We start from the raw sequence: 25991 nt of genomic DNA, 5'->3' as shown, positions 1-25991 counted from the left end.
TTATGAACAATAAAATGAAATTCTTAATAAATATAGCATAAATAAATTATTGATGAAGATTTTCGAAAGAGGGAAAGAACACCCTGTTTTTTAATCTATGTTGACAATTATGGAACTTATTTTATTATATTTTATATTTTCGATTAATTGAACGAAACCATATTTATTTGTTTTATTTATTTTTATTACAGTTTTTAAAATAAATGTATAACTATAATTAATTTGGCCTTGGAAACTAAAATCATGACTTCACCGCCACCGTTGAGACAATAATTATATGTAAGGTGATTTTGTTTTATTTTATTTTTATAATATATAAATTATTTTGATTTCAACTAGGAATAGGTGGGAATATTCCCTAAGAAAGTAAGAGACAACGTGTAAAGCAATAAAAATTCTTTGACTAAATGAAACGCATTAATCGAAATCACAGAAGTACTCAAAGCAGGGGAACAAATTGTGGAGATTTTATAAATATTTCGTAATCTTCTTATTTTGTCAATTTTAAGATATTCATAATGTATTTAATATCCTGTTATTTCTACATTCTGTCTATATATTATTGATATGATTAGAATATTTCGTATATTATATCCTCTATATATAAAACTTGTAACTCTGCATTGAAAATCAATAAATTGGAAGTACAATTCTTCAAACAAATATGACATCAAAGCCAAGTTCTATGATCTAAATAATTGCTCATCCCTGAGTAACCTTCGGAAAATTTACTGGCAAGTTATCTTCCCTCCAGCCATCGTCAATCCGAGAAGGAGAACACGATCGCAACCTGAACACTAAACTCAATCAAACCTAACCACCAATCTTGGTAACTGCAAACAACAGAATATCCAAAAAAGTCCAATCAAGCCCAACCACCAATCCTTGCCACTACAAACAACAAAATACCCATAAAAAATTCCCAATCGGAAACTAATCCAGCCATCAACACATAGCACCAATTTGCCCAAACAACTTCACATCACCAAGCAACTCGCACAATCATTGTCACAAACAAATCAAACTCAAACCCACACCAAAAAATTAACCAAAAAAAATTCCTTGCAAACAAACCAAACCAACTAGCAGAAACTATTACAACAACTCTAGAAAAAATATCAATCAGTTACCGCAAAACATTAAACAATAGTACTTTTTTTTTTTAAGAAAACCCAAAACCTAGAAATTGACTACCGAATGTTCAGAAGTCGCCAATGCACGCGGAAAACACCTAGTCGGTGCTAATATGTTGCCACTTCATCATCCGAAGCTATAATCAATAGTCAATCTACCTTGTTTCTGCCAATTGATCTTATTACCATCACCACCAGTCCAGGAAAATTGATCATGGTCGTCCATCGCCCATCTGCCATCTGCTGTTGCTACCCATCTATCGTTGTCATCTACTATCGATCTGCTACTGCCAAAGCTAACATCGCCGATCTTCTGCTGCCATCTCCAATATGTCTCTCATCCGATGCCATCACCAATCTGCATTGTCAACCCTTTCTTCGTTATCAAAAGCCAAGTGTCCAAAGAGGAGTTTGTGAGTTTTTGTTTTTCCTTCTCTCCTTTCTCTTTAAGTTCAAGTTTTTTTAAAAAAAAAAAAAAAAAAAGTCTAAGTAGTAAAAAAAGTCAGGAAAAAAAAATGTGTAGAAAAATTCCAATTTGACTAAAACTTCAGTCATAATAGCTCAGAATGAGAGTCAAGATGCACAGATGAAACCTAGCAATCCCAACAACAACAAAAGAGAAATTCTATTGCTGCTGTTGTGGAAAAGGAAGAAGATGCCAAACAGTCTTTATCATTTATAGCCAGTGCTGCAAATGATGGTAAATCTTTACATATGTGTACATGTATTTCTAATAGTACATGAATAAATGATTTCTGGTGGTACCGATCATATGACATTTGATTCTGTGCATGTTTCTAATCTTAAAATATCCTCCCAAAAATTTGTTTCTATTGCCAATGGTGAGTTCATCCGACTCATTAGAGAAGGATCATTAACCCTCAAAAACACTTTACAATTAGATTATGTGTTAGTTGTGTCATCCTTGAATTATAACTTGTTGTTAGTCTCCAAAATAACCAAAGCCTTATCTTGTGTGCTGATTTTTCTGCTTGAATTTTATGAGTTTAAAAGCATTCAAACAAAGCAGACAATTTGTTGAGATATTTGACGGGGGCAATTGTATTACTTGGAAATAGAATCACAAAGTTCTGCCATGTTACAGTAGGCTTTGACAGTAGATTACTCTAAAAGGGATAAACAGAAATCCGACATCTTGTTATGGCACCGGTGCCTCAAACACGCTTTGTTTGGTTACTTAAAGAAACTTTTCCAAGTTTGTTTGAAAAAAAAAATGATATCAGTAACTTCCATAGTGACATTTGTGAATTATCAAAAAGCCATCAAGTCTTATTTCCAATAACATTAAACAAAAGTCCAAGTCCTTTCATGCTTATACATTCGGATGTCTGGGGGCCATCACAAGTTACTGCTTTAGGTGCATCTTGTTATTTTGTCACTTTTATTAATGACAATACAAGGATGACTTAGGTATGTCTAATGAAATCCAAAGGGGAGGTTAATTTGATATTTCAGAGACTTCACAAAATGTTTCATATGCAGTATAAGGCATAGGTTCAGGTCTTCCAAAGTGACAACGGAGGAGAATATCAAAGTTCGAATCTTCAGCAGTACTTGGCCACACATGGTATTATTCATCAGACTACTTGTCTTAACACAGCCTAATAAAATGGTGTTGCTGAGCAAAAAATGGGCACTTATTGGAGGTTGTTCGTGTCTCATTAATAGAAGCTCAAATGCCGTTATCTTTTTGGGAAGAAGCACTTACTTTTGTAGCCTACCTAATCAATTGGGCACCCTTTAGTTCTATTGGGTTGCAGGCACCTTTTCATGCTTTGGTAAACCAATGAATGCCACACCAATCCCAAACTTATCGCCTTATGTTTTTTGTTGTATCGCCTCCATAAATATCAACACAACAAGTTGTCCCCTCATGCATTGAAATGTGTTTTCGTTGGGTATGTTGTTCATCAAAAGATGTATCCATGTTATCATCCTCTAACTCAACAGATGTTTATGACTATGGATGTTGTTTTCCATGAAAAATTGATGTATTTTTCTTCTGAGTCTGAACTTCAATGGGAGTATTGTTAAGAAGAAATTCAGACTCTTAACTATACTGTTCAAGATGTGGAAGACCATGACTCATAAAATAGGCATGTTGATCAACAAGAAGATGAAAGGGGTGATGAAAATATAGAGGCAATTCCAAATCCATCCGAATCCCTCATACCTGATGTGCCACGACCATCTCCTATGCCACCATCTCTTGATGAGAATGTTCTTGATTTGGAGTCTGAACCAATTAGGAAACAGTTACTATCATGTAGTACTAGAAAGATTCCTAAACCAACATATGAACCTGAACTATTTAGTAAGGTTAAATACCCCATGAGTTATTATGTGTCTAACCATCGTCTGTCAGAATCAAATCTGTCATTTGTAAATTAATTATTTGTTGTATCTATTCCTAACAGTGTGCAGAAAGCTTTATCTAATCCAAAATGGAAAGCTGTTATGAATGAAGAGACGAGACCATCACACAAGAATGAAACATGGGAACTTGTTGATCGTCCACCAAGAAAGAAGACTGTTGGATGTCGACAAGTCTACACTGTGAAGTATAAAATTGACTGTACAATCAAGAGATTCAAAGCTAGACTAGTAGCAAAAAGGTACACCTAAACCCAAGGGATAGACTATACAGAGACATTTGCACCCGTAGTTAAAATCAACATAGTACGTGTCTTATTATCTTTAGCTACAAACCTTGATTGGCCATTACAACAATTCAATGTGAATAATGCTTTCCTACATGGAGAATTAGAAGAGATCTATATGAATCTTCCACTAGTGTGTATTGTTAGTCGCTGATGGGGTTTGCACAGCAGAAATTAAAAATAAAATCCCCAACAACAACATTGAACCCAAGAACCTTACACCCGATTTACGTTATTTATATATGAAATAATATTGAATATAAAATTTCCAGATTTCATACCAGCATTTGGAGGCTCCTTCAATCGATACAAATCACTCTCACTCTAAGATAAGAGTGAACTCTCGGTATCCACACGAAGACAGGATGGCAATCAACTTGCGGTCTCAAGAGCTAGCAACACACACAAGTAAAAAGGATGCATAATTTTTTTTCAAGAAAAATTCTCTTCTCCACCAAGTGAAAAATGTGAGAGAGAGAGAGTGAGTGGCTTGGATTTAATTAATTTTATTTTAATTTTAATTTGCCTTTTATATGCAACAAAAATTAAAACCCAAATCTAGTTAGGAATAAATTTATTCCATGACTAGAATAGTAAATCCTCATTACTAAACAAGGTAATAATCCACATGGCATCTTATTCAAATATGATTTTCATATTCATATATTACCTTTATTAATATCATCAAATATTAATATTAAATAGTGTATATATATATAATATTTAAATATATGAACATATTTAAATACATAATCTCACCAATTTAATTTCAATATGAAATTAAATATAGGCAATGACTTCAGCAAATTTAATTGCACGATGAGATTACCAAAATGCCCATTCATCTCAAAAGATGAAAATATCCTTTCCATCATAAATGACGAAAATACCCTTTCATCACAAATGACAAAAATACCCTTTCTCTCCAATTCATTCTTAATCTGTCTTCTATGTATGTGACCCGAAGGCTCCTCATTATATCGGCAGTGAGTAGTCTCACGATTGACACCAATGAATCGTCTCACTAACACATACCAAAATTAACCTCTAGCAAGGCATCATGGCCACCCGATAGATTCGAATTCAGCGAAACAACTTGCCTATCAACGATATGGTTACTGTGCACACCGAATCCTTTCATCATCTATTATCTCATCAAGGCTGAGGTACAAAAATGGTGTCAACCTCAGTTATCTTTGATATCTTTGTATTCAGTTACTAGACCAATGATCGGAATAATAAATTGGATTGAGTAACAACTCAATCCCACTATGGCTATAGCTTTAATGTCATTGTCATTCACTGAATTGCATCGTGAGATAACTTCTCTCGTACTCGAGAGTGATGAATCCTTTGTTGATTCAGCATCGTCTTGATACATTTCTCAATGCAGCCAATCACTACCTTATTGATAGCTCTGAATAAAACTATGTTAGGCTGGTGTCAAACTATATCAATCGATGCACAAGGCGCTCTGGTGATCTCAAGTCTAAGGATCACATACACCACCATTAGTTAGAGGATTTATTCTATGGGCAATGGGGTTACCATCCATATGGAATCCTTTGGTGGGCCTATCCAGTGAACTTGCCTACATCAAGCACTCATGTGTCACACTAGGTTATCAGAAAACAACCTTGACAAGTGAAATCAGTCATTATTTCAACAGGGTCGTTCAACAGTATGATAGCCTTGCCGTATTATCTATGTCCTTGGTAAGAATAATATTGGGGCTACGGATATTTCTAGAATGCCACCATATGTAATCATAGGATTCTCACTATCAAGATTTGAAACACTTGATACCCTTGTCATAGTTCTACCATCCTAAGGACATATGTCAATACACACAATTATGATTTAAATGATATTGCCTTTTATTGATTAATAAATATTATTTCAGAAAGTCAATTATACAATAATTGATTGGCTCCAGGGCATCTATTCTCTAGGGCACCTATTCTAATGATATTGCATTTTATTGATTAATAAATATTATTTCAGAAAGTCAATTATACAATAATTGATTGGCTCTAAGGCACTTATTCTAACATGTATTTCACCAAAAAAGCACAGTCAAAAGGTATTAAGTTAAAGAAATCTTTGTATGGGTTGAAGCAATCTCTGAGGGCATGGTTTGGGAGGTTCACACCAAAGCAATTCAGATCACACACTATTCCTTTAAAAACAGCAACAAAAGATCACTGCACTTATTGTATATATGGATGATATGGTGGTTATAGGAAATGATGTAGAAGAAAGGAAGGCTCCGCAAACGTACTTGTCAAAGGAATTCGAGATGAAAGACCTAGGTTCTTTGAAATATTTTTTTGGAATCGAAGTGTCTTGATCTAACAAATGTATCTTTCTATCACAAAGAAGTATGCCTTGGATGTGCTACAGGAAACTGGTATGTCAGCATGTCAACAAGATGATACACCAATTGAAGAAGATTTGAAATTGGGAGTCGAGACCAATCAAATACCAATTGAAAAAGGGAGATACTAAAGACTTGTGGGAAGATTGATGTACTTATCCCATAGTAAGCTAGATCTTGACTATACATTGAGTATAGTCAGTCAGTTCATGCATAATCCTGGAGAACAACATATGAACGCAATTACATGCATCTTGAGATATTTAAAACATGCTTCTGGAAAGGGAATCCTATTTACTAAAAATAAAAACTACCAAAATGTGAATGCATATACTGATGCTGATTGGGTTGGAGTAATGGATGACAGGCAATCGACTTTTGGTTATTTCACTTTTTTTAGGTAGTAATCTAGTCATGTGAAGAAGCAAAAAATAAAATGTTGTGTCACGCTCAAATGCTGAAGCAGAATTTAGGGGAATGACACTTGGGATTTATGAAGCCTTGTGGCTAAGATTTCTCTTACAAGATTTATACTATCAACCTAATCAACAAATCAAGTTATATTGTGACAATAAAGCAGTGTGTGATATTACTCACTATTGTGATGAGTTAAGTAGCTCAGTAGAGATCTAAGAAGTAGTCTTGTTTAAGGGGAGATGTTGTGATGAGTGACAGACTTGAGTAGTAGTCTTGTTTAAGGGGAAATATTGTGATGAGTGAAGTAGTCTTGTATTCAACCAATTGATACGCAATGTTTTAAGACAACTATAAAAACGCTGCGTTTTGTAAGAAGAGGTCACTATATATTAGTTGACCACTGTTTTGTTTTAAGACTTTGTAACTGAAAATAAAGTGAAATACATTTTTCCAGAAGCTTTTCTTTCTTCCCGTCTTTACTTTGTTTTTCCTGGTTTGTTCCTCTGTTTTTCTTCCTCTTCAATTCTTAAAATCCTTCACTCACAATCCAGTTCAACATGATCATACGAAACATGTTGAAGTAGATAGATTTTTCATTAAAAAAAATGGATGAAAAGATTATTGAATTGCATGAGAAGATCAATTGGTCGAAATTCTTACAGAGGTTGTTTCTAAACGTATATTCTCACAGGTCTTAGACAAGTTGGGCATGTGTAATATCTACGCAATAACTTGAGGGGGAGTGTTGAGATCTCCTGAATACTTCATAATCTTCTTATTTTGTTAGTTTTATGATACTTATAATGTTCTTGATATCTTATAATATCCTAATTATGTCTGTATATTGTAATTGACATAATTAGGAGATTTCATAGGTTATATCCTCTCCATTTAAGGCTTGTAACTCTTTAGTGAAAATCAATGAATTGGAAATACACTTCTTCAAACAAACACATATTATATGGTTTCCAGATCCCAAAATTAATAATTTCAATGTCTTAAATTTTATTCATATCCCATAAATTAAATTAATGTGGAATCAAGAAGATTGAGAAGCTCATATTAGATATATTCATGTAATAGTTTTGGAGGTGTAAGAAGATTTAAGTCCCTCATGGCAAAGTGTCTTCCTTTAATTTCGGTTTCAAAATACATTTATCTTGTTACACCAAGATTTGTAAAAAGAATTAAAAAAACAAAAAGTTATACCATACAATAGTGAGGTATATTCATAAGTGTTTAGCCAAATGGTCATAGCTATATGTAGTTCCCACAGGATTGAGTGAATGACTTTTCCCAGCTAAATTTTGCCGTAATTACATTTTCCCATCCATCATTAAATTTAGACGTTAGTTTTAACAACAAAAGGGCATTCTTGTCAGTTTGCACTAGTTAATGTTACTGTACTTACACCCCTAAATTACAAACACATAAAAGGACTTCAACAACTTGGAAATTAACCATTTAAATCCCTATCTTCAATTTCTATAATCACAATGGAGGTTTCACTTTTAATTTTTAAAAATTATGGTAGTATATGTCAATTAAATATTTATAAAACTACAAAAAAAATATTTCATTGAACTTGTATATATTTTACGAAATTATATAAAATATAATTTCCAAAAAAACAAGCACTGTTTTAAAACCCGACCCATTGTGAGACTTGGCAAGGTGACCAGGTCACGAGTTGATCGGTTGGACTAGTGACGTGAGCAATAAAAATAGTTTTAAAAAATTACAAATTAGTCCGTTAAATTTTAGTATATTAAAAATACCCTTAAAAAATTAGAATTAGGCCTTGAGATTTTAATTAATGTAAAAAATTCCCTAAACAATTATGTTAGTTGCTAATATTATGAAATATTGTGAAAACACCCCTAAAAATTACAAGCTAGTCCCTGCAAGTTTGAAAAATAGTAAAAACCCCGAAGACCTGAACCGAACAAGAGAGGCTGCCAGGTCTTGGTTCGATAGGTCTGACCAGCCAATTCGATTTGGGTTTTAAAACATAGAAAAAAACAGAAAATTTTTAAAAAAGGAGAAAAATCCGAAAATTAAAAAAAAACTGAAAAAAAAAAGTTGGCTGAAATAGCTGGGTGCAATTCACGTCGATTCACACCCTGTTGGGTGCAATTTCGACTGATTTGCAGTTGGCCAAGTGTGATTCAGCCAAATTCACACCTGGCTCAGTGCAATTTCAATTGATTTGCACCCGGCTAGATGTGGATCAATCACAAACGCACCGAATCAAGTGCGAATCAATCAAAATCTCATCCAATTGGGTGCAATTTCAATAGCTATTTTTTTTTCCAGTTTTTCAATTTTTATAATTTTATAATTTTAAATTTTTTTAAAATTTACCATCCCTAGAATTAAAAATTAATATAATCCAAACTAGGGGTGAAAAATATATTTAATAAAGTTTGGGTGGAAAAATGTCATTCAACCTCATTAAAAATTATAAAGTCAAATAGTAAATGGTATTATCCCTGTCAAGTAAAATACTCGTTTCCCAGAGATCACGGAGTTCGATATCAATAAACAACCAGAGTCAAATATCAATAAACAAAGACTATGCATTCAAGCTTTAAGAATTAGTATACTTGACAAAGACATCTGTTTCAAGTTATTGAAGAAATCAATTTTAAAGGATAAAGTGATAAATTGTATGTCATATCCCTACTTAAGATATTAATTGAAGGATCATTATCATCTAGAATATTTGTACTTGTTTTTCAAGGTTACTAGGCCAACAGGTTTCCGAGGATCTTTCCGGGGTTGGAGTTTGACGCCGCCAACGCGAATCTCCATGCCTCTCTTGTTTGATATTGTTTCTTCAAGAATAATAAGACTTGCTCTTTGTCCCAGTTGACTTCACTAGGCAACATAATAATTTTCTCATTCTTTAATCAGTTTCTGGGCAGCTAAGCGGGGGAATTAATTTTCAATCTAATTCTACATTTAAATGTAAATTTTTATACACATAAAATAACATATAAATATATAAATTCGGTTAATTTGTGCTTTATAGTATTTTTCTCTTTTCTAAGACTGAAACTAAAAGTGAATTCTTTGTTATTTTTATTTGTAAAACTCGGAAAGAGTCCAAGTTTGACACATATAGGAATTTATCAAAGATGAATTGAATAAGGAAATTGAATCAGCAAATAATTTGAAAGGTCCATATTTTTCTAATCTGTTTTACTCGTTAGAAAAATAATTTGATAGATGTGATCAAGCCTTGCATATTAATATAATTGAAAATTTAAAGAAAATAAAGTTTCAACTTTTGTATCAAAATGATTCATAAATAATACAATAAAATCAAATTAACAACATTAACAATATAATAATAATAATAATAATAATAATAATAATAATAGTAATAATAATAATAATAATAATAATAATTCTCTAATCGGAATGTCCTTATATTTATTTGTTAGGATTATGATATTAATCTTGTAGGTGTGATATTAATCTTGTAGGTCGTAATCTAGTCACGTGGAGACACAAAAAACAGAATGTTGTAGCATACTCAAGCGCTGAAGTAGAATTTAGAGGAATGACACTTGAGATTTGTGAAGCTTTGTGGCTAAGATTTCTCTTACAAGATTTGGGCTATCAACCTAATCAACTACTTCAGTTATATTATGACAATAAAACAACATGTGCTATTGCTCACAATCCAGTTCAACATGATCGTACGAAACATGTTGAAGTAGATAAATTTTTCATCAAAGAAAAACTAGATGAAAAGATTATTGAATTGCCTAAGATTTGATTAAGGGATCAAGTGGCCGACATTCTTACAAAGGCTGCCTCTAAATGTATATCTCATAGGTTTTAGACAAGTTGGACATGTGTGACATCTATGCGCTATGCACCAACTTGAGGGGGAGTGTCGAGATTCCTTAATATTTCGTAATATTCTTATTTTGTTAGTTTTAGGATACTCATATTGTTCTTGATATCATATAATCTTCTAATGATGTCTGTATATTATAATTGACATAATTAGGAGATTTCGTAGATTGTATCCTCTCTATATAAGGCTTTTAACTCTGTAGTGACAATCAATGAATTGGAATTGCAAATGTTCAAACAAACACATATTATATGGTTTCCAGATGCCAAAATTAATAATTTCAATGTCTTAAATTTTATTTATATCCTATAAATTAAATTTATGTGGAATCAAGAAATTGGGAAACTCGTATTAGATATATTCATGTAATAGTTTTGAGGTGTAAGAACATTTAAGTCCCTCATGGCAAAGTGTCTTCCTTTAATTTGAGTTTCTAAATACATTTATCTTGTTACACCAAGATTTGTAAAAGGAACTAAAAAAATAAAATAAAATAAAATTTATACCATGCAAGAGTGAGGTATATCCATAAGGGTGTGTTTAGTTTAGTGAATATTGTATTACTAGGAATGTCATATTAATAGAAAGATAGATTACCTTAAAGATTATTGGGAATGTTTAGAAAAATATATTTAGTTGGTTAGAATAAATTGGTGGTTATGCTATATTAATATGTTTGGTTGGGAGGAATAAATTGATAGGTATGTTATATAATTTACTAAATTGCCTTTGTTTTTAAATATTAATATAATATTGTTTTTATTATTACTTTTTGAATAGTTTTTTAACCCCTTATGTTTGAGATATTGCTAAAACACCTCAGTAACAAAAAAAGTTTAAAACTTAACAAAACACCCCGATCCACCTCAAACACTGCCCGCTGCCTGCCACCATCGCTAGCAGATGAAGTGGTCGTAACAGCGCAAGATCGGCCAGAACTTGCCAGTCGTGCATCAATATGGCTATTTCCGACTAGATCTATGGATAGAACTAGCCGTCATTAACGGCTAGAGTTCTGACTGTTGACAACCATAATTTGGCCATTTGGTTGTTAACTACGGCCAAAAGCTGTAGATCTGGTCGAAAATGGCCAAAATCAATATGGTTGTTTTTTATCAGATCTACGATGATCTCGTAGTTTTCGACTAGATATCTGGCCGAAAACGGCCAGATGTAGCAAGTCGTATGCCGTTCCAGTGCCGGTGTTCAGTGGTCGATGGTGGTGATGGCTAGATCTAGCCACCATCCTTAGGTAATTTTTTTAAAGCGCAAGGACATTTATAACCTAAAATTTTGTATATAAGGATAAAATAGTCTATTAGTATTTTTGTAACCTGTTTTTAAAGTAAGGGCATTATTGTCTAAATATTTTAATAGTTAACGATAAAATTGTAACAAAAATAAGATTACCAAGTAATCTTAAAATGTTTAAGAAAATAGAGGTAATTAGATTACCTCCTATATTACCAATAGTAAATACATTGGTTTCAGATTAAGGGAATCTTATATTATTTGACAACCAAACATGGTAATCAAGCAATAAAGATGATATTACCTCAATAATTGGGGATTACCTCCAACCAAACATGCCCTAAGTGTTCAGTCAGGTGGTCATATCTTTATTTGGTTCCCACAGGATTGAGTGAATGACTTTTCTCCCCTAACATTTGCCGTAATTACATTTTCCACCCATAACTAAATCTAGACGTTAGTTTTGACAGTAACAGGGCATTCTTGTTAGTTCGCACAAGTTAATTTTACTTACACACTTAAATTACAAACACATAAAATGACCTACAGGAACTCGGAAATTACCCATTTAAATCCCTATCCTTAATTTCTATAATCACAATGGAGGTTTCACTTTTAAAGTATGTGTCTTACTAAAAAAAAATTAAAATTGTATATATTATTTTTAAAAATTTTAATAGTATATGTCAATTAAATATTTATAAAACTACAAAACAATATGTCATTAAAATTGTATATATTTTATGAAATTATATAAAATATAATTTCCAAAAAAACTGAAAAATTATAAAAAAGGAGAAAAATCCAAAAATTAAAAATTAAGAAAATTAAAAAAACTGAAACAAAAAAAAGTTGGCCAAAATAGCTAGGTGTGATTCAGGTCGATTCACACCTTGTTGGGTGCAATTCCAACTAATTTCCACCTGGCCAGGTGTGATTCAGCAAGATTTGCACCCGATTGGGTGCGATTTCGATTGATTCGCACCCAGCTAGATGCGATTCGATTGGGATCGCACCCATATAGTGTGAATCAGTCGCAGTCGCACCCAATCGAGTGCAAATCAATCAAAATCTCACCCAACTAGATGCAGTTCTAGCTAACTTTTTTTTTTGTGTTTTTTATTTTTTTATTTTAATTTTTTATTTTCTGAATATTTTTATTACAGTAACTGAATTTATTTTTAAATTTATTATTCCAAGAATTAAAAATCAATATAAACCAAACTAGGGGTGAAAAATACATTTAATGAAGTTTGGGTGGGAAAAGTTATTCAACCTCATTAAAAATTATAAAGTCAAATAGTAAAGGGTATTATAGATTTCATAGCTTTACCCCTTGTTAAGTAACATATTCCATTGACGGCGATTACGATGGACGGGAAATTGTTTTTCTCAATGTTTATGGGTGGAAAATGTAGTAATGGCAAATCTTGGGTGGAAAATTTTGGTGAAAATTACATTCACTCCCACGGGATTTGGGTTTAAGCTTTCTCATAACTACTTACATGACCAAAGTCAATTGTTACTCGTTTCCCAGAGATCATGCAGTTCGGTATCAATAAACAACCAGACATATATCGATAAACAAAGACCAGGTTTTAAATTATACATTCGTACAGAAAACCCCGACAATATAACATTCTGACTAAGAAATCAGTTTTAAGAATTACTAGTATATTTGACAAAGACATCTGTTTCAAGTTATTGAAGAAATCAATTTTAAAGGATAAGGTGATAACTCTTGTAAATATTAATTAAAGGATCATTATCATCTAGAATATTTGTACTTGTTTTTCAAGGCTACTAGGCCAACAAGTTTTCGACGATCTCTCCGGGGTTGGACTTTGACGCCGCCAACGCGAATTTCGATGCCTTTCTTTTTTGATATTGTTTCTTCATGAATAATAAGACTTCTTCTTTGTCCCAGTTGACTTCACTAGGCAACATAATAATTTTCTGATTCTTTAATCAGTTTCTGGGCAACTAATCGAAAGAATTAATTTCCAATCTAATTCTACATGTAAATGTAAATTTTTATACACATAAAATAACATATAAATATATAAATTTGGTTAATTTGTGCTTTATAATATTTTTCTCTATTCTAAGACTCAAACTAAAAGTGAATTCTTTATTGTTATTTTTATTTGTAAAACTCAGGAAAGAGTCCAAGGTTGACGCATATAGGAATTTATCAAAGATGAATTGAATAAGGAAATTGAATCAGCAAATAATTTGAAAGGTCCATATTTTTCTAATCCGTTTTACTCGTTAGAAAAGTAATTTGATAGATGTGATCAAGTCTTGCCATTTAATATAGTTGAAAATTTGAAGAAAATAAAGTTTCAACTTTTGTAGCAAAATGATTCATAAATAATACAATAAAATCAAATTAACAACATAAAGAAATATATATATATATATATATATATATATATATATATATATTATATATATATCTATTATATATATATATATATAGTAAAACCTCTCTACGGATACTCTATACATAAATAAACTCTACATAGTCATAAAAAATTATATTCTCAATTTGAGATAGTTATAAATAAGAATAAACTCTACATTGTAATAAGTTATAATTTTTTTAATTCCCGTCTTAAGGAAAGTTGCCTCCACATAATAATAATTATCTGTATATTGCAAAAAAAAATATGTTATCTTACATTAAAGGTCTAAAATGAAATAAAAATATTTATCTAAAATTGTTTAGGACAATGATTTATTCTTTAGAGTTGTTACCACATCTTTTAACTTGTAGGCACATTACTCACTAGCATTGACATTTTCTTATTGAAGGCAAAACATTTTTAACTTCTCAAGCATGTTTAGAGTTTCTTGGCATGAAACTTTTTATATTTCTGTACTATTATCCTTATTATTATTTCATTTCTCTTCTTGTCTGATTGTAGCAATAATTTCTTCTTCAGTTAAAATATACATGACTTGTTACTCATTTGAATGATTGAGGAAGACATTAATATCCATTCAATTAATATATTGAAGTTGCCGAATTCTGATCACTCAATTCTACAATGATTCTTTGATTCTCCTCATCCACTTTATTTGTAACTTACAATTCACCGATATCGGGGGTCTTAATTTTGCAATGCTTAAAATAATTGGTAATTATCTGTGGCTTCACATCAATGGACCATACAATAATTACAAATACAATTCCATCAAGGACTCTTATTTTTGTTGGTTCTAAGATACGATCTTCTATCTGTTTCAAAAGCAGACAATTAAAGCGCTAAATTAAAACCTTATACTGTTAAAACATGAATTAAAACCCTAATATTGTACCACTAAAACATGAATTATGAAATAAGAAAATTTTGCAACTATACCTCTATTAAGTTACAACCTTCTTATAGTAATAAAATTAATTAGTCCCATCATTATGACTAGAGAGATGTTTTACTGTATGTATAATAATAATTATAATAATAATAATTCTCTAATCAAGATGTCCTAATATTAATTTGTTAGGATTATGAATATATACTATTAGTCTTGGAAAAATCATGTCGGTCTAATATAATAAATCCAATGATGATAAAGCATGTTCTCGATTATATTAATTTTAACCCAAAAAAAAAAAAAAAAAAAAATTCCTTAGAGGGAAGTTTCCACGTATGAATGAAAGAAAGAAGAAATTACTTCGATTTGGTCCATAATATATCTCCTCTAAATTATAAATTCAAAGTCACATGTTAATGACTATAAGTCTAATATAGTTGTTCTTACCAAATGTCCTATTGTTTGATATTACTAAGTCTATTAGATTTACTGTTACAAGTCATATGTAATTGAATTGTTTATATCAAGCCTTAGATTCTTCATTACAAGTTTTGTTTTTTAACTCATGTTTTCTATTTGTTTGACTGCTCCTTACAAGTTCATTACATTTGATTTTAACAAGTCTATTCTTCCAAATCTTATGTCATTGATTGTACAAGCATAAGGTTTGTTTTCACCGTTTCTTGATGTACAAGTTTTGTTACTTACAAGTTTCCAATAATCTTCAATTACAAGTAAAATAAAATAAAATAAATATAATTTATCAATTCATCCAATGTGGGTGGCGAAGAGTTAGAATACTCTTTCCCACACCTTCATCAGCCAGCCCTATTTCAAGTTTAATGACTTTTTTTTTCTTTGAATTTTTCTTCATTGATTTTTATTATGTAGTAATTAATTTCAGAACAATTCATTAATCAAACACGAATTCCCTAAAACAAATAAAATAAAGAAAAACAAATTTGCGCGCTGCGTTTTTCTATAAATAGCATGCAGTATAAGTGTATCCTCACAAATAGTAGAGCAACAAAAAGCAAAACGAAAAGAAGATTGATGGCTAACTGGAAGGAGCTTAGTGGTGAGAAGAATTGGGAGGGTCTTTTGAAACCTCTCAACGGTGATCTCTCAAGCTATATAAAACTCTATGGTGAAGGAGTTCAAGCTGTTTATGACTCGGTTAACCATGAAGATGAAAGACTTCCTGCTTACCAAAAGGAAGATTTATTTTCTAAAGTTTTCATGGAAACAGACAAGTTGGGCAAATTATACACGGTGACAGACTATTTTTATGCAATGTCAGATGTTCCTTCCTTGGTCGATGAGATTGTTGAGGACCAATCTGCTTGGTTTGGTTATGTGGCTGTGGCTACAGATGAAGGAAAAAGAGTTTTAGGAAGGAGAGACATTTTGATTTGTTGGAGGGGAACTAATTCTCTGGCTGAGTGGTTCAAAAATTTTCAATTCGATCAAACATCAGCTTCAAACATTTTTGGGAACACCCATGATCCACAAGTGCACAGAGGATTTCTCTCAATCTACACGTCGCCAAATAGCGAACCCTCATCCAATAAATTGAGTGCCAGAGACCAGGTAAAAACACAACCAAAAAATAAAAAAATGATTACCGGTTTCTATATTTTCTATTTTCTTGATATATGTTTCTATTATGGCTATATTTATGTAGGTGCTGAATACAGTTAAGATACTGGTGAATAAGCCTGCGTACGTAAACGAGGAAATCAGTATAACAGTGGCAGGTCATAGTCTGGGTGCAGCGCTTGCAACGTTGAACGCCACTGACATAGTTGCCAATAACTTTAATAAGCGCACAAGATCGAACAAAACATGCATGGTCACAGCCTTTGTGTTTGCAAGCCCGAAGGTCGGAAACGAAGGATTCAGGAATATATTCAATGGACTCAGCAATCTTCATCTCTTGCGCATTGAAAACAGATTAGACATTGTTACTGATCTTCCTCCTTTCGAAATTTCATACAAAAAAGTGGGAATGAAGTTAAGAATTAAGAGTCACAAGTCAGCCTTATTCAATTTAATGGATGGGCTTCAACTTCATGACATAATACCTGAGTCGCATAATTTGAAGGAGTATCTCGAAGGACTTACAAATAAATCCGTAAAATCACAGTTGGGGAAGACAAGGAGTAAACTTTAATTAGTGAGTGAAATTCATCTTGGTTCTGATTTCCTTTTGTGTTTAACTAAAGCTTTGTTTATTATATTGTGTTGTCGGTTTTATTTGGGACTAGTTCATTGGTGTTATCTTTGTTTCCCAAGTCTGTTATTATTTGTCTATTGAGCGGTTTTAATGTACTATGTCGTGTGTGGTTCATTACGTTAATAAAGGTGCTTACAGTTAAAATTACAAATATATGTTTATCTTATTCAATAAAATTATTGAATTAATAATGTTTAAGAGTGAAGCAATGAAAGAAAAAGAAAATTGAGCTGAATTGAAGTGTATTGTAGAATTAACTTAACAACATCTACAACAATTTTTGCTTTTATAGCAGCTTACACCTTGGCTACACGGAAGCTGAGCTAATCTTCAATCTCTTTCACTTCAACAAAGAGCGTATGTAGTTGAGAAGGAAGAATTTTCATATCGTAAATTTCAATATATATTACATTTTGAGGACCATGTTAAAACATAATTAGATTCATCATCATTGGACTGAAACATTTCCTTAAAAATTATTTAAAAACGTCCTTACTAGGAGCTCAATTCTTGGCATTAGGTAAACTAAATTGTAATTTTGTTAATTAGGGTAAAAGGCTTGGGTTTTAGTTCAAGGGTTGAGCCCAGTGGCATGACGAAGATTTCAACCTTATGCGGCCGATCCTTGTAGACGGAGGTATGATGCAAGCAAGGACAAGAGAGGGGAGAGGGGCAATTGCCCCTCTCTTGATTTTCACATTTTTAATACATTCTCTAAAAATGGATCGTGAAACAATATAATTTCTTTTCTCAAACAGTTTTTTATTAAACTTTTACATTGATATACATATTTTATGACAAAATTTTGAACCTTAAAAAGAATGAAACACAATTCAAATAAGAAAAACATGAATACAACAATACATGCGAAGTAAAAATAAAAACACCCTAGTATGACAATAATGGTAAAAGAGAGTTTAAAAAAAATTATTACAACACCTTTGGGTTTGAAGTATAGGATTGAGAAATTGAATAAATTTCTATTTTCTAATTTCTATATATATATTTTTTAAAATTTAGATCTAAATGAGTTTCTCTATTTTTATTTTCCTTTTTTTTTAAATTTTATTTGATTTTAAAAATTTTAAGTTTTATAATTCAACCCTTTTTTAGTTCTATTTTACTAGTTTTTGTTTTTTTCAATTTTCTATGATTTTATAAATTTAGAATTCAAAAACTATAAGTAAATAACTGTTAAACTAACCTACCACTATTGTATACAGTTAAATCTCGATAAATTAATATGCTTGTGATCACTAAAATTTATTAATTAACTGATATATTATTTAATCATATAAATTAATAAATTATTAATTAAATGTTATATAAGTGAAAGCTATAATGACAAAAGTACAAGAATGGAGAAACGAATTCTTAATTTCCAATTGATTAAACAATTTGTCCCTTTCTAATAATGAGAAAATTTTATTTAAAGCATGAAAAATGCCATCCAAAGATAAATGCCCAAAATGTTTATGTCTATAAATTTCAAACAAAATCAGGAAGGGCTGAAATAGGTATTTCACAGGAAACAAAAATATATAATTATATTAGAATCTCAATATTTTTTTTTTTTTTTTTTTTTAATAAATTTTGGGTTTGCGTCCACCACTGGCTGAACATGCTGCAAAGGTTGATCACCCACCCCCAAGTAAAATACTCAACAATTCAATGATATATTATTAACACGTTGTATATTCAATTTTCCACTTGAATGATGTTATAAAATTGATATAGTCAAATACCAACTTTAACTTAAAATAAACGCAATGGAAAAACACTAAAGGACCAAATCAACTGTCTTGACAAATAAGAGAAAATTTAAGTGGGATTTAATCGAATACAAAATATATGTGATTCACCTTGGGTAACGTCCACGGAGAAGGTATGAAGAATGTTTCACTATGAATGAAAAAGAGAACAATCTTAAAAATCACTCAACTCTTGATTACAAAGGCTCTCTCATTGTCAATCAATGGAGGCTATCCTAGAGTTTTTACTTCTATTGGCTCTCTCTTGAAAATGAGTTTATTGTGCTGCAATTCTCGTTCACTTGCCATACACTAATCACTCTATTGTTACTTACTTTTAGGGATGAAAATTACATTTATATAGTGTATCAGAAGTTCCACTATTTTCCTTGAGAATATGTTAGGAACCCGATTATGGGATGATTGAGGAGATACCCAAAAAGGATACGATAAGTTCTTATTAGGCATTTAGGATATCTTACAATTATGATATGTTTTAAAATAGGAATTACAATTACTCTATTATGCAATTAGAATAGGAATTAGAGTCTTTTTTGGAGTCACTTGAAGTCAAGTGTAAGGCTATATAATAGCCTAAATTTAGATTGTGGTTGTCAATAAAGAATTTTGTCAATTAATCTCTCTGTCTCTTGTTCTTGGAGGTCTATGTTCCTTATATAAACAGAACTTTTCCCAAACCCTATCATTGGTACTCTCATTCTTTTTCCATGGCAGATGAAATATGTACTTTGGACGATCAAGTGACTAAATTTAACACAGTAGCAACATCTTTCAACCCATTTCGATCACTTTGCCATGATTTGATGGTTTAGATCTGGCGAGATGGACATTTAAGGTTGAATAATTTTTCAATAACCTTGACACACCATCTAAACAATGATTGATCTGTTCTTCATTTCACATGGATAGACCAACTCTTTTTTGATATCGTTGGATGTCTTCCAATAGACAAATTCGTTCTTGGAATTCCTTTTTGCAAGCCTTGGAGTTTCATTTTGGACCCTTAGAAATTGTGGATTATCAAGGGCAGTTGGTGAAATGCGTGCATACAAATAGACCTCGACTTTGCACTCTGGAAGATCTAGAAGACTAGGTAACTAAGTTGACAGCTATTCAGTCTTTTCAAGGTGCAAAACTTGACTCAATGGATGGTCTTCTCAATGAAATTACCCAGCAACTCCTAGTGTTGGAATCCCAATTGGATAAAGTCATACGGCAACCACAATCAACAGTCTTTTCCCTAGAACCGAAAGTCATTTCTCAAGTGGGCTCGATCAGCCATTCTTTCGATTATGTTGCGGTTGTCACTGACCACCAGCCTGTCTTTGACCTTCCCTTGGTTCCTCTTGGTCCTAATAAAAACAATCCTCCACCACCAAAAACCTGCCTTACCGAGCCTCCATGCGCCCCGCTCTCTCTTTGGCAGTGCTACCTGACTCTCCACTTTGAGTCGCCTATCACAGCATCCTTGGCACAATCTCTGAAGTCGTCACTAGGAAAGCTTATCCTTGATAGGAACTCAATTCGGTTCATCATCTTCTCTTGTATTTACCTGGTGTGCAAAGGGAGTCTCTCTTTAATGTGTTAATTTTTTACCCTAGCGGTGGAACTTTGGATGTCTCTTTATTGCCTTGGCCCTCACTTGCGCCAACTGATTTCTTATTGTTGTTCACGATTAGAGGTCTTGGCTTCAACAACAGTGATGGTTTATGCTGTAGTACTCTACAACCTTGAGGAAAAGGTTGATCTGAAGGGGAAGGCAATGTTAGGAACCCGATTATGGGATGATTGAGGATCGAGAAATCCAAAAAGGATGCGATAAGTACTGGTTAGGCATTTAGAATATCTTACAATTATGATATCCTTTAAAATAGGAATTACAAATACTCTATTAAGTAATTAGAATAGGAATTAGAGTCCTTTTGGGAGTCATTTGAAGTCAAGTGTTAGGCTATATAATAGCCTAAATCTAGATTGTGGTTATCAATGAAGAATTTTGTCAATTATTCTCTTTGTCTCTTGTTCTTTGGAGGTCTCTATTCCTCATATAAATAGATCCTATCCCAAACCCTATCATAATATGACTTCAATTTGGATTGAAATAATAAAATTTAGGTACAAACGACACTTTACAAAGTAACGTTTGGCAGAATGAACTTGGACTCACTATGGTAAACTTAAAATCATTACGACAAACTAGAATTTGTTATAACAATTTAACTTCTAGAATTTGATAGCGAAAATCCTTTTCTACAATGAACATGTAGCAAACTTTATTCGCTATAATGAATCCTATTTCGCTATAGCAATATGCACTTGACACAAATTCTAAACGTTTTATTCCACCAACTCTGTAGCAACCCCAGAAAATCGACCAATTCATTGTTATATTTTTAATAGTTATGAAAGTTTTAAATCTTTACCAAGTTGTTAAAACTTAAGCAAAATGGGTTAGCTTGTGCATTTGTGCTTTATGTGTTGGTTTAATCATCATCAACATAAGCAAAACATCCATGGTAACAAATAAAGAAGACAACACATTTTTACGTGGTTCGACAACTTACCTACATCTATGGGATCAAGTCTAGAAGAAGCCAATCCACTATGAAAAACTCTTGTGTTCAAATACAAAGCTAAAGATAAACACAAGTTGCAAGACACTCCTTGCTTATGACAACACTTTTGTGTTCAAATACAAAGCTAAAGATAAACACAAGTTACAAAACACTCCCTGCTTATGACAACACTTCAATCTTCACTCTTTTGTTGAACATCTAGCCATCACAGCAAGCTTCACACTTGAGACCACCTGGTCAGCCTTGAGCTCCTCTCAAGGTTCATCACCGAAGTCGCACGTCAGCTCCAGCCGCTTGAACCACTTCAAGCAAGCAACAACGGAACCAAATTCCACAAGCAAGAGTTAAAGAAGTATTTCAAGCCTACCTAAGCATAATGAAACTCGAATGAAAACAAATTAAACCTTAAAGAATATGCAAAGGATAATCAGAGGTATATTCAGGCTTAAAAGAAATGCATTGGAGAAGACGGATATTTAGAAAACTTGCTCACAAGTGTAAGGGGACAACCAACCAACCAACAAGTTGCTTATGAGTTTAGCTATTTTGGGTAAGTTTTCACCAAACTTTCATAGGACCATAAACAAAGCAAAACGAGTGTTTCCAGTACACATATGGGCTAATGACAAGTGCACATGTACCACTTGCACATATCTCATATAAGGATAATATCCTAGCAACTAATGGAGACGCAACAAGTGTACATAAATATCTGGTTGAGCTCGTGTCATCACATGGACTCTGATGTGCCCACACGACATGCGTGAAAACAGACTTAACTAAGTGCGGTCACATCGACAAGAGAGTCATGACACTGGAATAAGAACAGAAATAATTGTGCATGAAACAGTATGAAGTCCTTGTAAATCTTCAGAGAAATGTTGATAGAAAACTTTAGACTGCAATTTGAGAGAAGATTCAAAGAATTAAGAGGATTTTAATTTGGTTAATTGAATTGAATGAAGTACAGAATTTTGCCTTATTTAAGGTAACAAAGGTAAAGTTAGTCAATGACTAACTATTTTAAGTACAAACGAGATGGGTAAAAAACAATGCCACTTAACAGAATTACAAAACAGACTCTGTAGTTTTGTAATCTTGCATTTTGATCCACATTCCCCCTTAAACTAAATAGAGAATACCTTCCATAACCTTACATCTTCATATTTTGGCATTTTGATCCACATTCCCCCTAAAACCAAACAGGGAAGATCTTCCATAACTTGAGGTCTTTGAAATTTAACATTCTGATCCACATCCATATGTGAAGCTAATGAATTGAGCAATGTGCAAAGTTGAACTGGAACCACAAAACTGATTATACATTAACTTCACTTTAATAACAACTTCAAATTTGATAATTGAGCAAAATTGACAAGCAAACCTGAACTTCGACCACAATGTTGATTAAACTGAACTCATAATTTTGATTAAACTCTAACTTCATCATTCAAGGCATAGTGAACTTCAAGAACTAATAATGCATTGAAATCTGATTGAACTCTAACTTCATCCTTCAAGGCAAAGCTGAACTTCAAGAGCTGATAATGCATTGCTATATAATTGCATAAGCAAAATATTGTGCTTTATTTCAGCAGGACATGAAGAACAGATAGGACACAAGAGCCATCACTAATTAAGGCACATGAGCCACTACCACTGTGAGCTTTTCCTTCAAAAATTGGAACTGAGTAGTAGATAGAGCCTCAGTAGGAATGTTTACAATTTTTAACTTAGAAGAGACATATTGAACACCCAATTTCTTGCCAATAACCTGATCCCTGATGTAATATGCATCTATTTCAATATGTTTGGTTATGACATGAAAAACATGATTTGCTACCAAAGCTCTTGCACTAACATTATCACACCATATGATGGGTGAAGTGTTTAAGGGTATTCCTAACTCAAAGAACATACTCTTCAACCAAGCAACTTCCATGGCTGTGTGGACAAGTACTCTATATTTTGCTTCTGTGGAGAATAAGGTTACAAGTTTCTGTTTTCTAAAGCTCTATTGGGTGAGGCTGGGACCAAGATAAACACAATAGCCACTAGTGGATCTTCTATCATCCTGGTTACTTCCCTAATCAACATCTGTATAACATTCAACATTTAAAAAGGCAGCATGTTTTGAGCTGTAAACCATGATTTTGAGACCCTTTTAAGTACCTTAAAACTCTCTTGTAAGCTTGCCATTGCAATTTAGTAGGAGCCTGAAGAAATTGGCTCAATTTGTTAACTATGTAACTAATATTAGGTCTAGTTAGAGTGACATATTGAAGGGCTCCAATAGTGCTTTTGTACAAACTTGGATCAGTGAAGGTAGCTCAATCAGTAGAGAAGAGTTTAGTCCCAACTGCCATAGGTGTAGAACAAGCATTTGCATCTACCTTTTTTGTCTTTATAAGAAGCTCGGACACATATTTAGTCTGCTTTAGATGTTGACCTTGATCTATCCTTGTACTTTAATTTCGAGAAAGTAATGGACTGAACCAAAGGCTTTTAAAATAAACTGATCATTTAAATCTTGCACCAATTTTTGAATATAAGAGGGATGACCACCAGTGATCATCAATATATCATCTACATATATAAGAATGTATCATGCAACCATTATGCTTGATAGTAAAAAGACTAGTGTTAGAAGTAGAATTTTGAATGCCTTTGTCTAAGAGAGCTTGCTTTCAATTTTCATACCAGGCTCTTGGTGCTTGTTTAAGCCCATAAACAGCTTTATTAAGTTTGCATGCTTAACCTGGAGAATGAGGATTTTCAAGACCCTCAGGTTGCTGCATGAGTACTGTCTCACTCAATGTACCATTTAGGAATGAATTATTAACATCAATTTTTGAATATAACAACCATGTGCCACTACAAAAGTAAGAATGATCCTAATGGTAGAAGGCTTTATGACTGGACTAAAGGTCTCAAAAGAATCTAGATTAGGGGTTTGTTGAAACCCTTTTGCAACAAGTCTAACTTTAAACTTAGTTCTAAAAACCCACCTATTGCCAACAATATTCAGGTTAGCAATCATAGGTACAATAATGCAGGTATTATTCTTTACTAAAGCATCAAATTCAGCTTGTATTGCCTCTCTCCATTCCTTACTTCTTAAGGCTTCTTTAACTGAAAAGGGTTTAGGTTGAACAGATGCCACTTGGGCAGTGACAAGGGCAGTTTTACCTTGAGTAGCTTTGGCTCAAGTGAGCATAGAATGAGTGTTTGCAGGAGCTGACTTATCTTGAATCTTAGTGGTAAACTTTGATGGAAACAAGTCAACTTAAAGATGGCCAAATGACAGTGAAGTATTAGACATATTGTTAGGCGAAGAGAGTAATTGGGGTAAGGTAGATCAACTTCTAAATTGCAAGAAGGCAGATTGTGTGAAGAAGTTGAACTCGAATTCAATGAAGATTGATGTAAAGAGCGGAATTAAGGTGAGGTTAAATCAACTTCTAAATTCCAAGAGAGTAGATTGTGTGAAGCGGCAGACAAATTGTGTGAAGAAGTTAAACCTTAATTTAATGAAGACTGATGTGAAAAAAGTGAGGATGATTCTAAATTCAACAAGGGCAATGGCAGAGATTGAGTTGTTGACAAAGTAGCTAAAGCAATAGGAATAACAGGTGATGTAGTGGAAATAGTCTTACTAATTGATAATGGTGAGGACTCCCAAATTATCAAAATACCCTTTTTGGCCCAAGGACAAGATTGTCCTTCCATTTCCATCCTTCATTTAACTACCTTCTATGTGTGTGACCCGAAGGCTCTCTACTTTGCTGGCAGTGTCCCGATAACTAATTAGGTATCAACCAATTAGTGTTTTCATACCCCAATCAAGATTGGCCTCTAGCAAGGCATCATGATTCCTTGGTAAGCAAAGATTCAGCGATCAAGCTTTCCTTGTCTATGTTATGTTTACCATGCAATTTGATATGCTTCATCATCTTATATCTCGTCAAGGTTTGAGGTACAAAAGTAGTGTCTTCCTCAAAACTATTAACTTGATATGCTCTATATTCGGTTCTTGAATTTGATGACTATATGAGATTGGATTCAAGCACCAACTTGATTCCACCGTTGCCACGGCTTTGCATTCGTAGTTCTTTAACCAAATATCTTGCCGAGATAAAGTCTCCTATAACTAGGAGTGATGAATCCTTTGTTATCCACCATAGCCAATATCTTGCCGACTTAAATTTGGCCAGGGCCAAGGCCATGGCAGAAACTATTAGGGCGTTTTTGTTAGTTTTCTTTCCTTTTTCACTTAGGACTCTAAAGGGTATTTAAGTATGATTGAGATTAACTGAAAAAAGATGAATTTGCATATTTTGGAGAGAAGAAGATGCA

At 32.7% G+C, this 25991-nt stretch overlaps 1 protein-coding gene across 1 annotated transcript; it reads left to right on the top strand.

Moving 5' to 3' along the window:
- Positions 1–16079: 16079 nt before the first annotated feature.
- Positions 16080–17419, top strand: LOC116136491 (phospholipase A1-IIgamma-like). Its single transcript, XM_031422186.1, has 2 exons — positions 16080–16641; positions 16736–17419. The coding sequence occupies exons 1-2, from the start codon at positions 16105–16107 to the stop codon at positions 17222–17224; spliced, it is 1026 nt and encodes a 341-aa protein (XP_031278046.1). The 5' UTR covers positions 16080–16104; the 3' UTR covers positions 17225–17419.
- The last annotated feature ends 8572 nt before the right edge of the window (positions 17420–25991 follow it).

This window comes from Pistacia vera, unplaced genomic scaffold (genome assembly GCF_008641045.1).
Source record: "Pistacia vera cultivar Batoury unplaced genomic scaffold, PisVer_v2 Contig315, whole genome shotgun sequence".
In the NCBI taxonomy this organism is placed as follows: Eukaryota; Viridiplantae; Streptophyta; class Magnoliopsida; order Sapindales; family Anacardiaceae; genus Pistacia; species Pistacia vera.
This window is presented reverse-complemented; position numbering and strand designations above follow the sequence as displayed.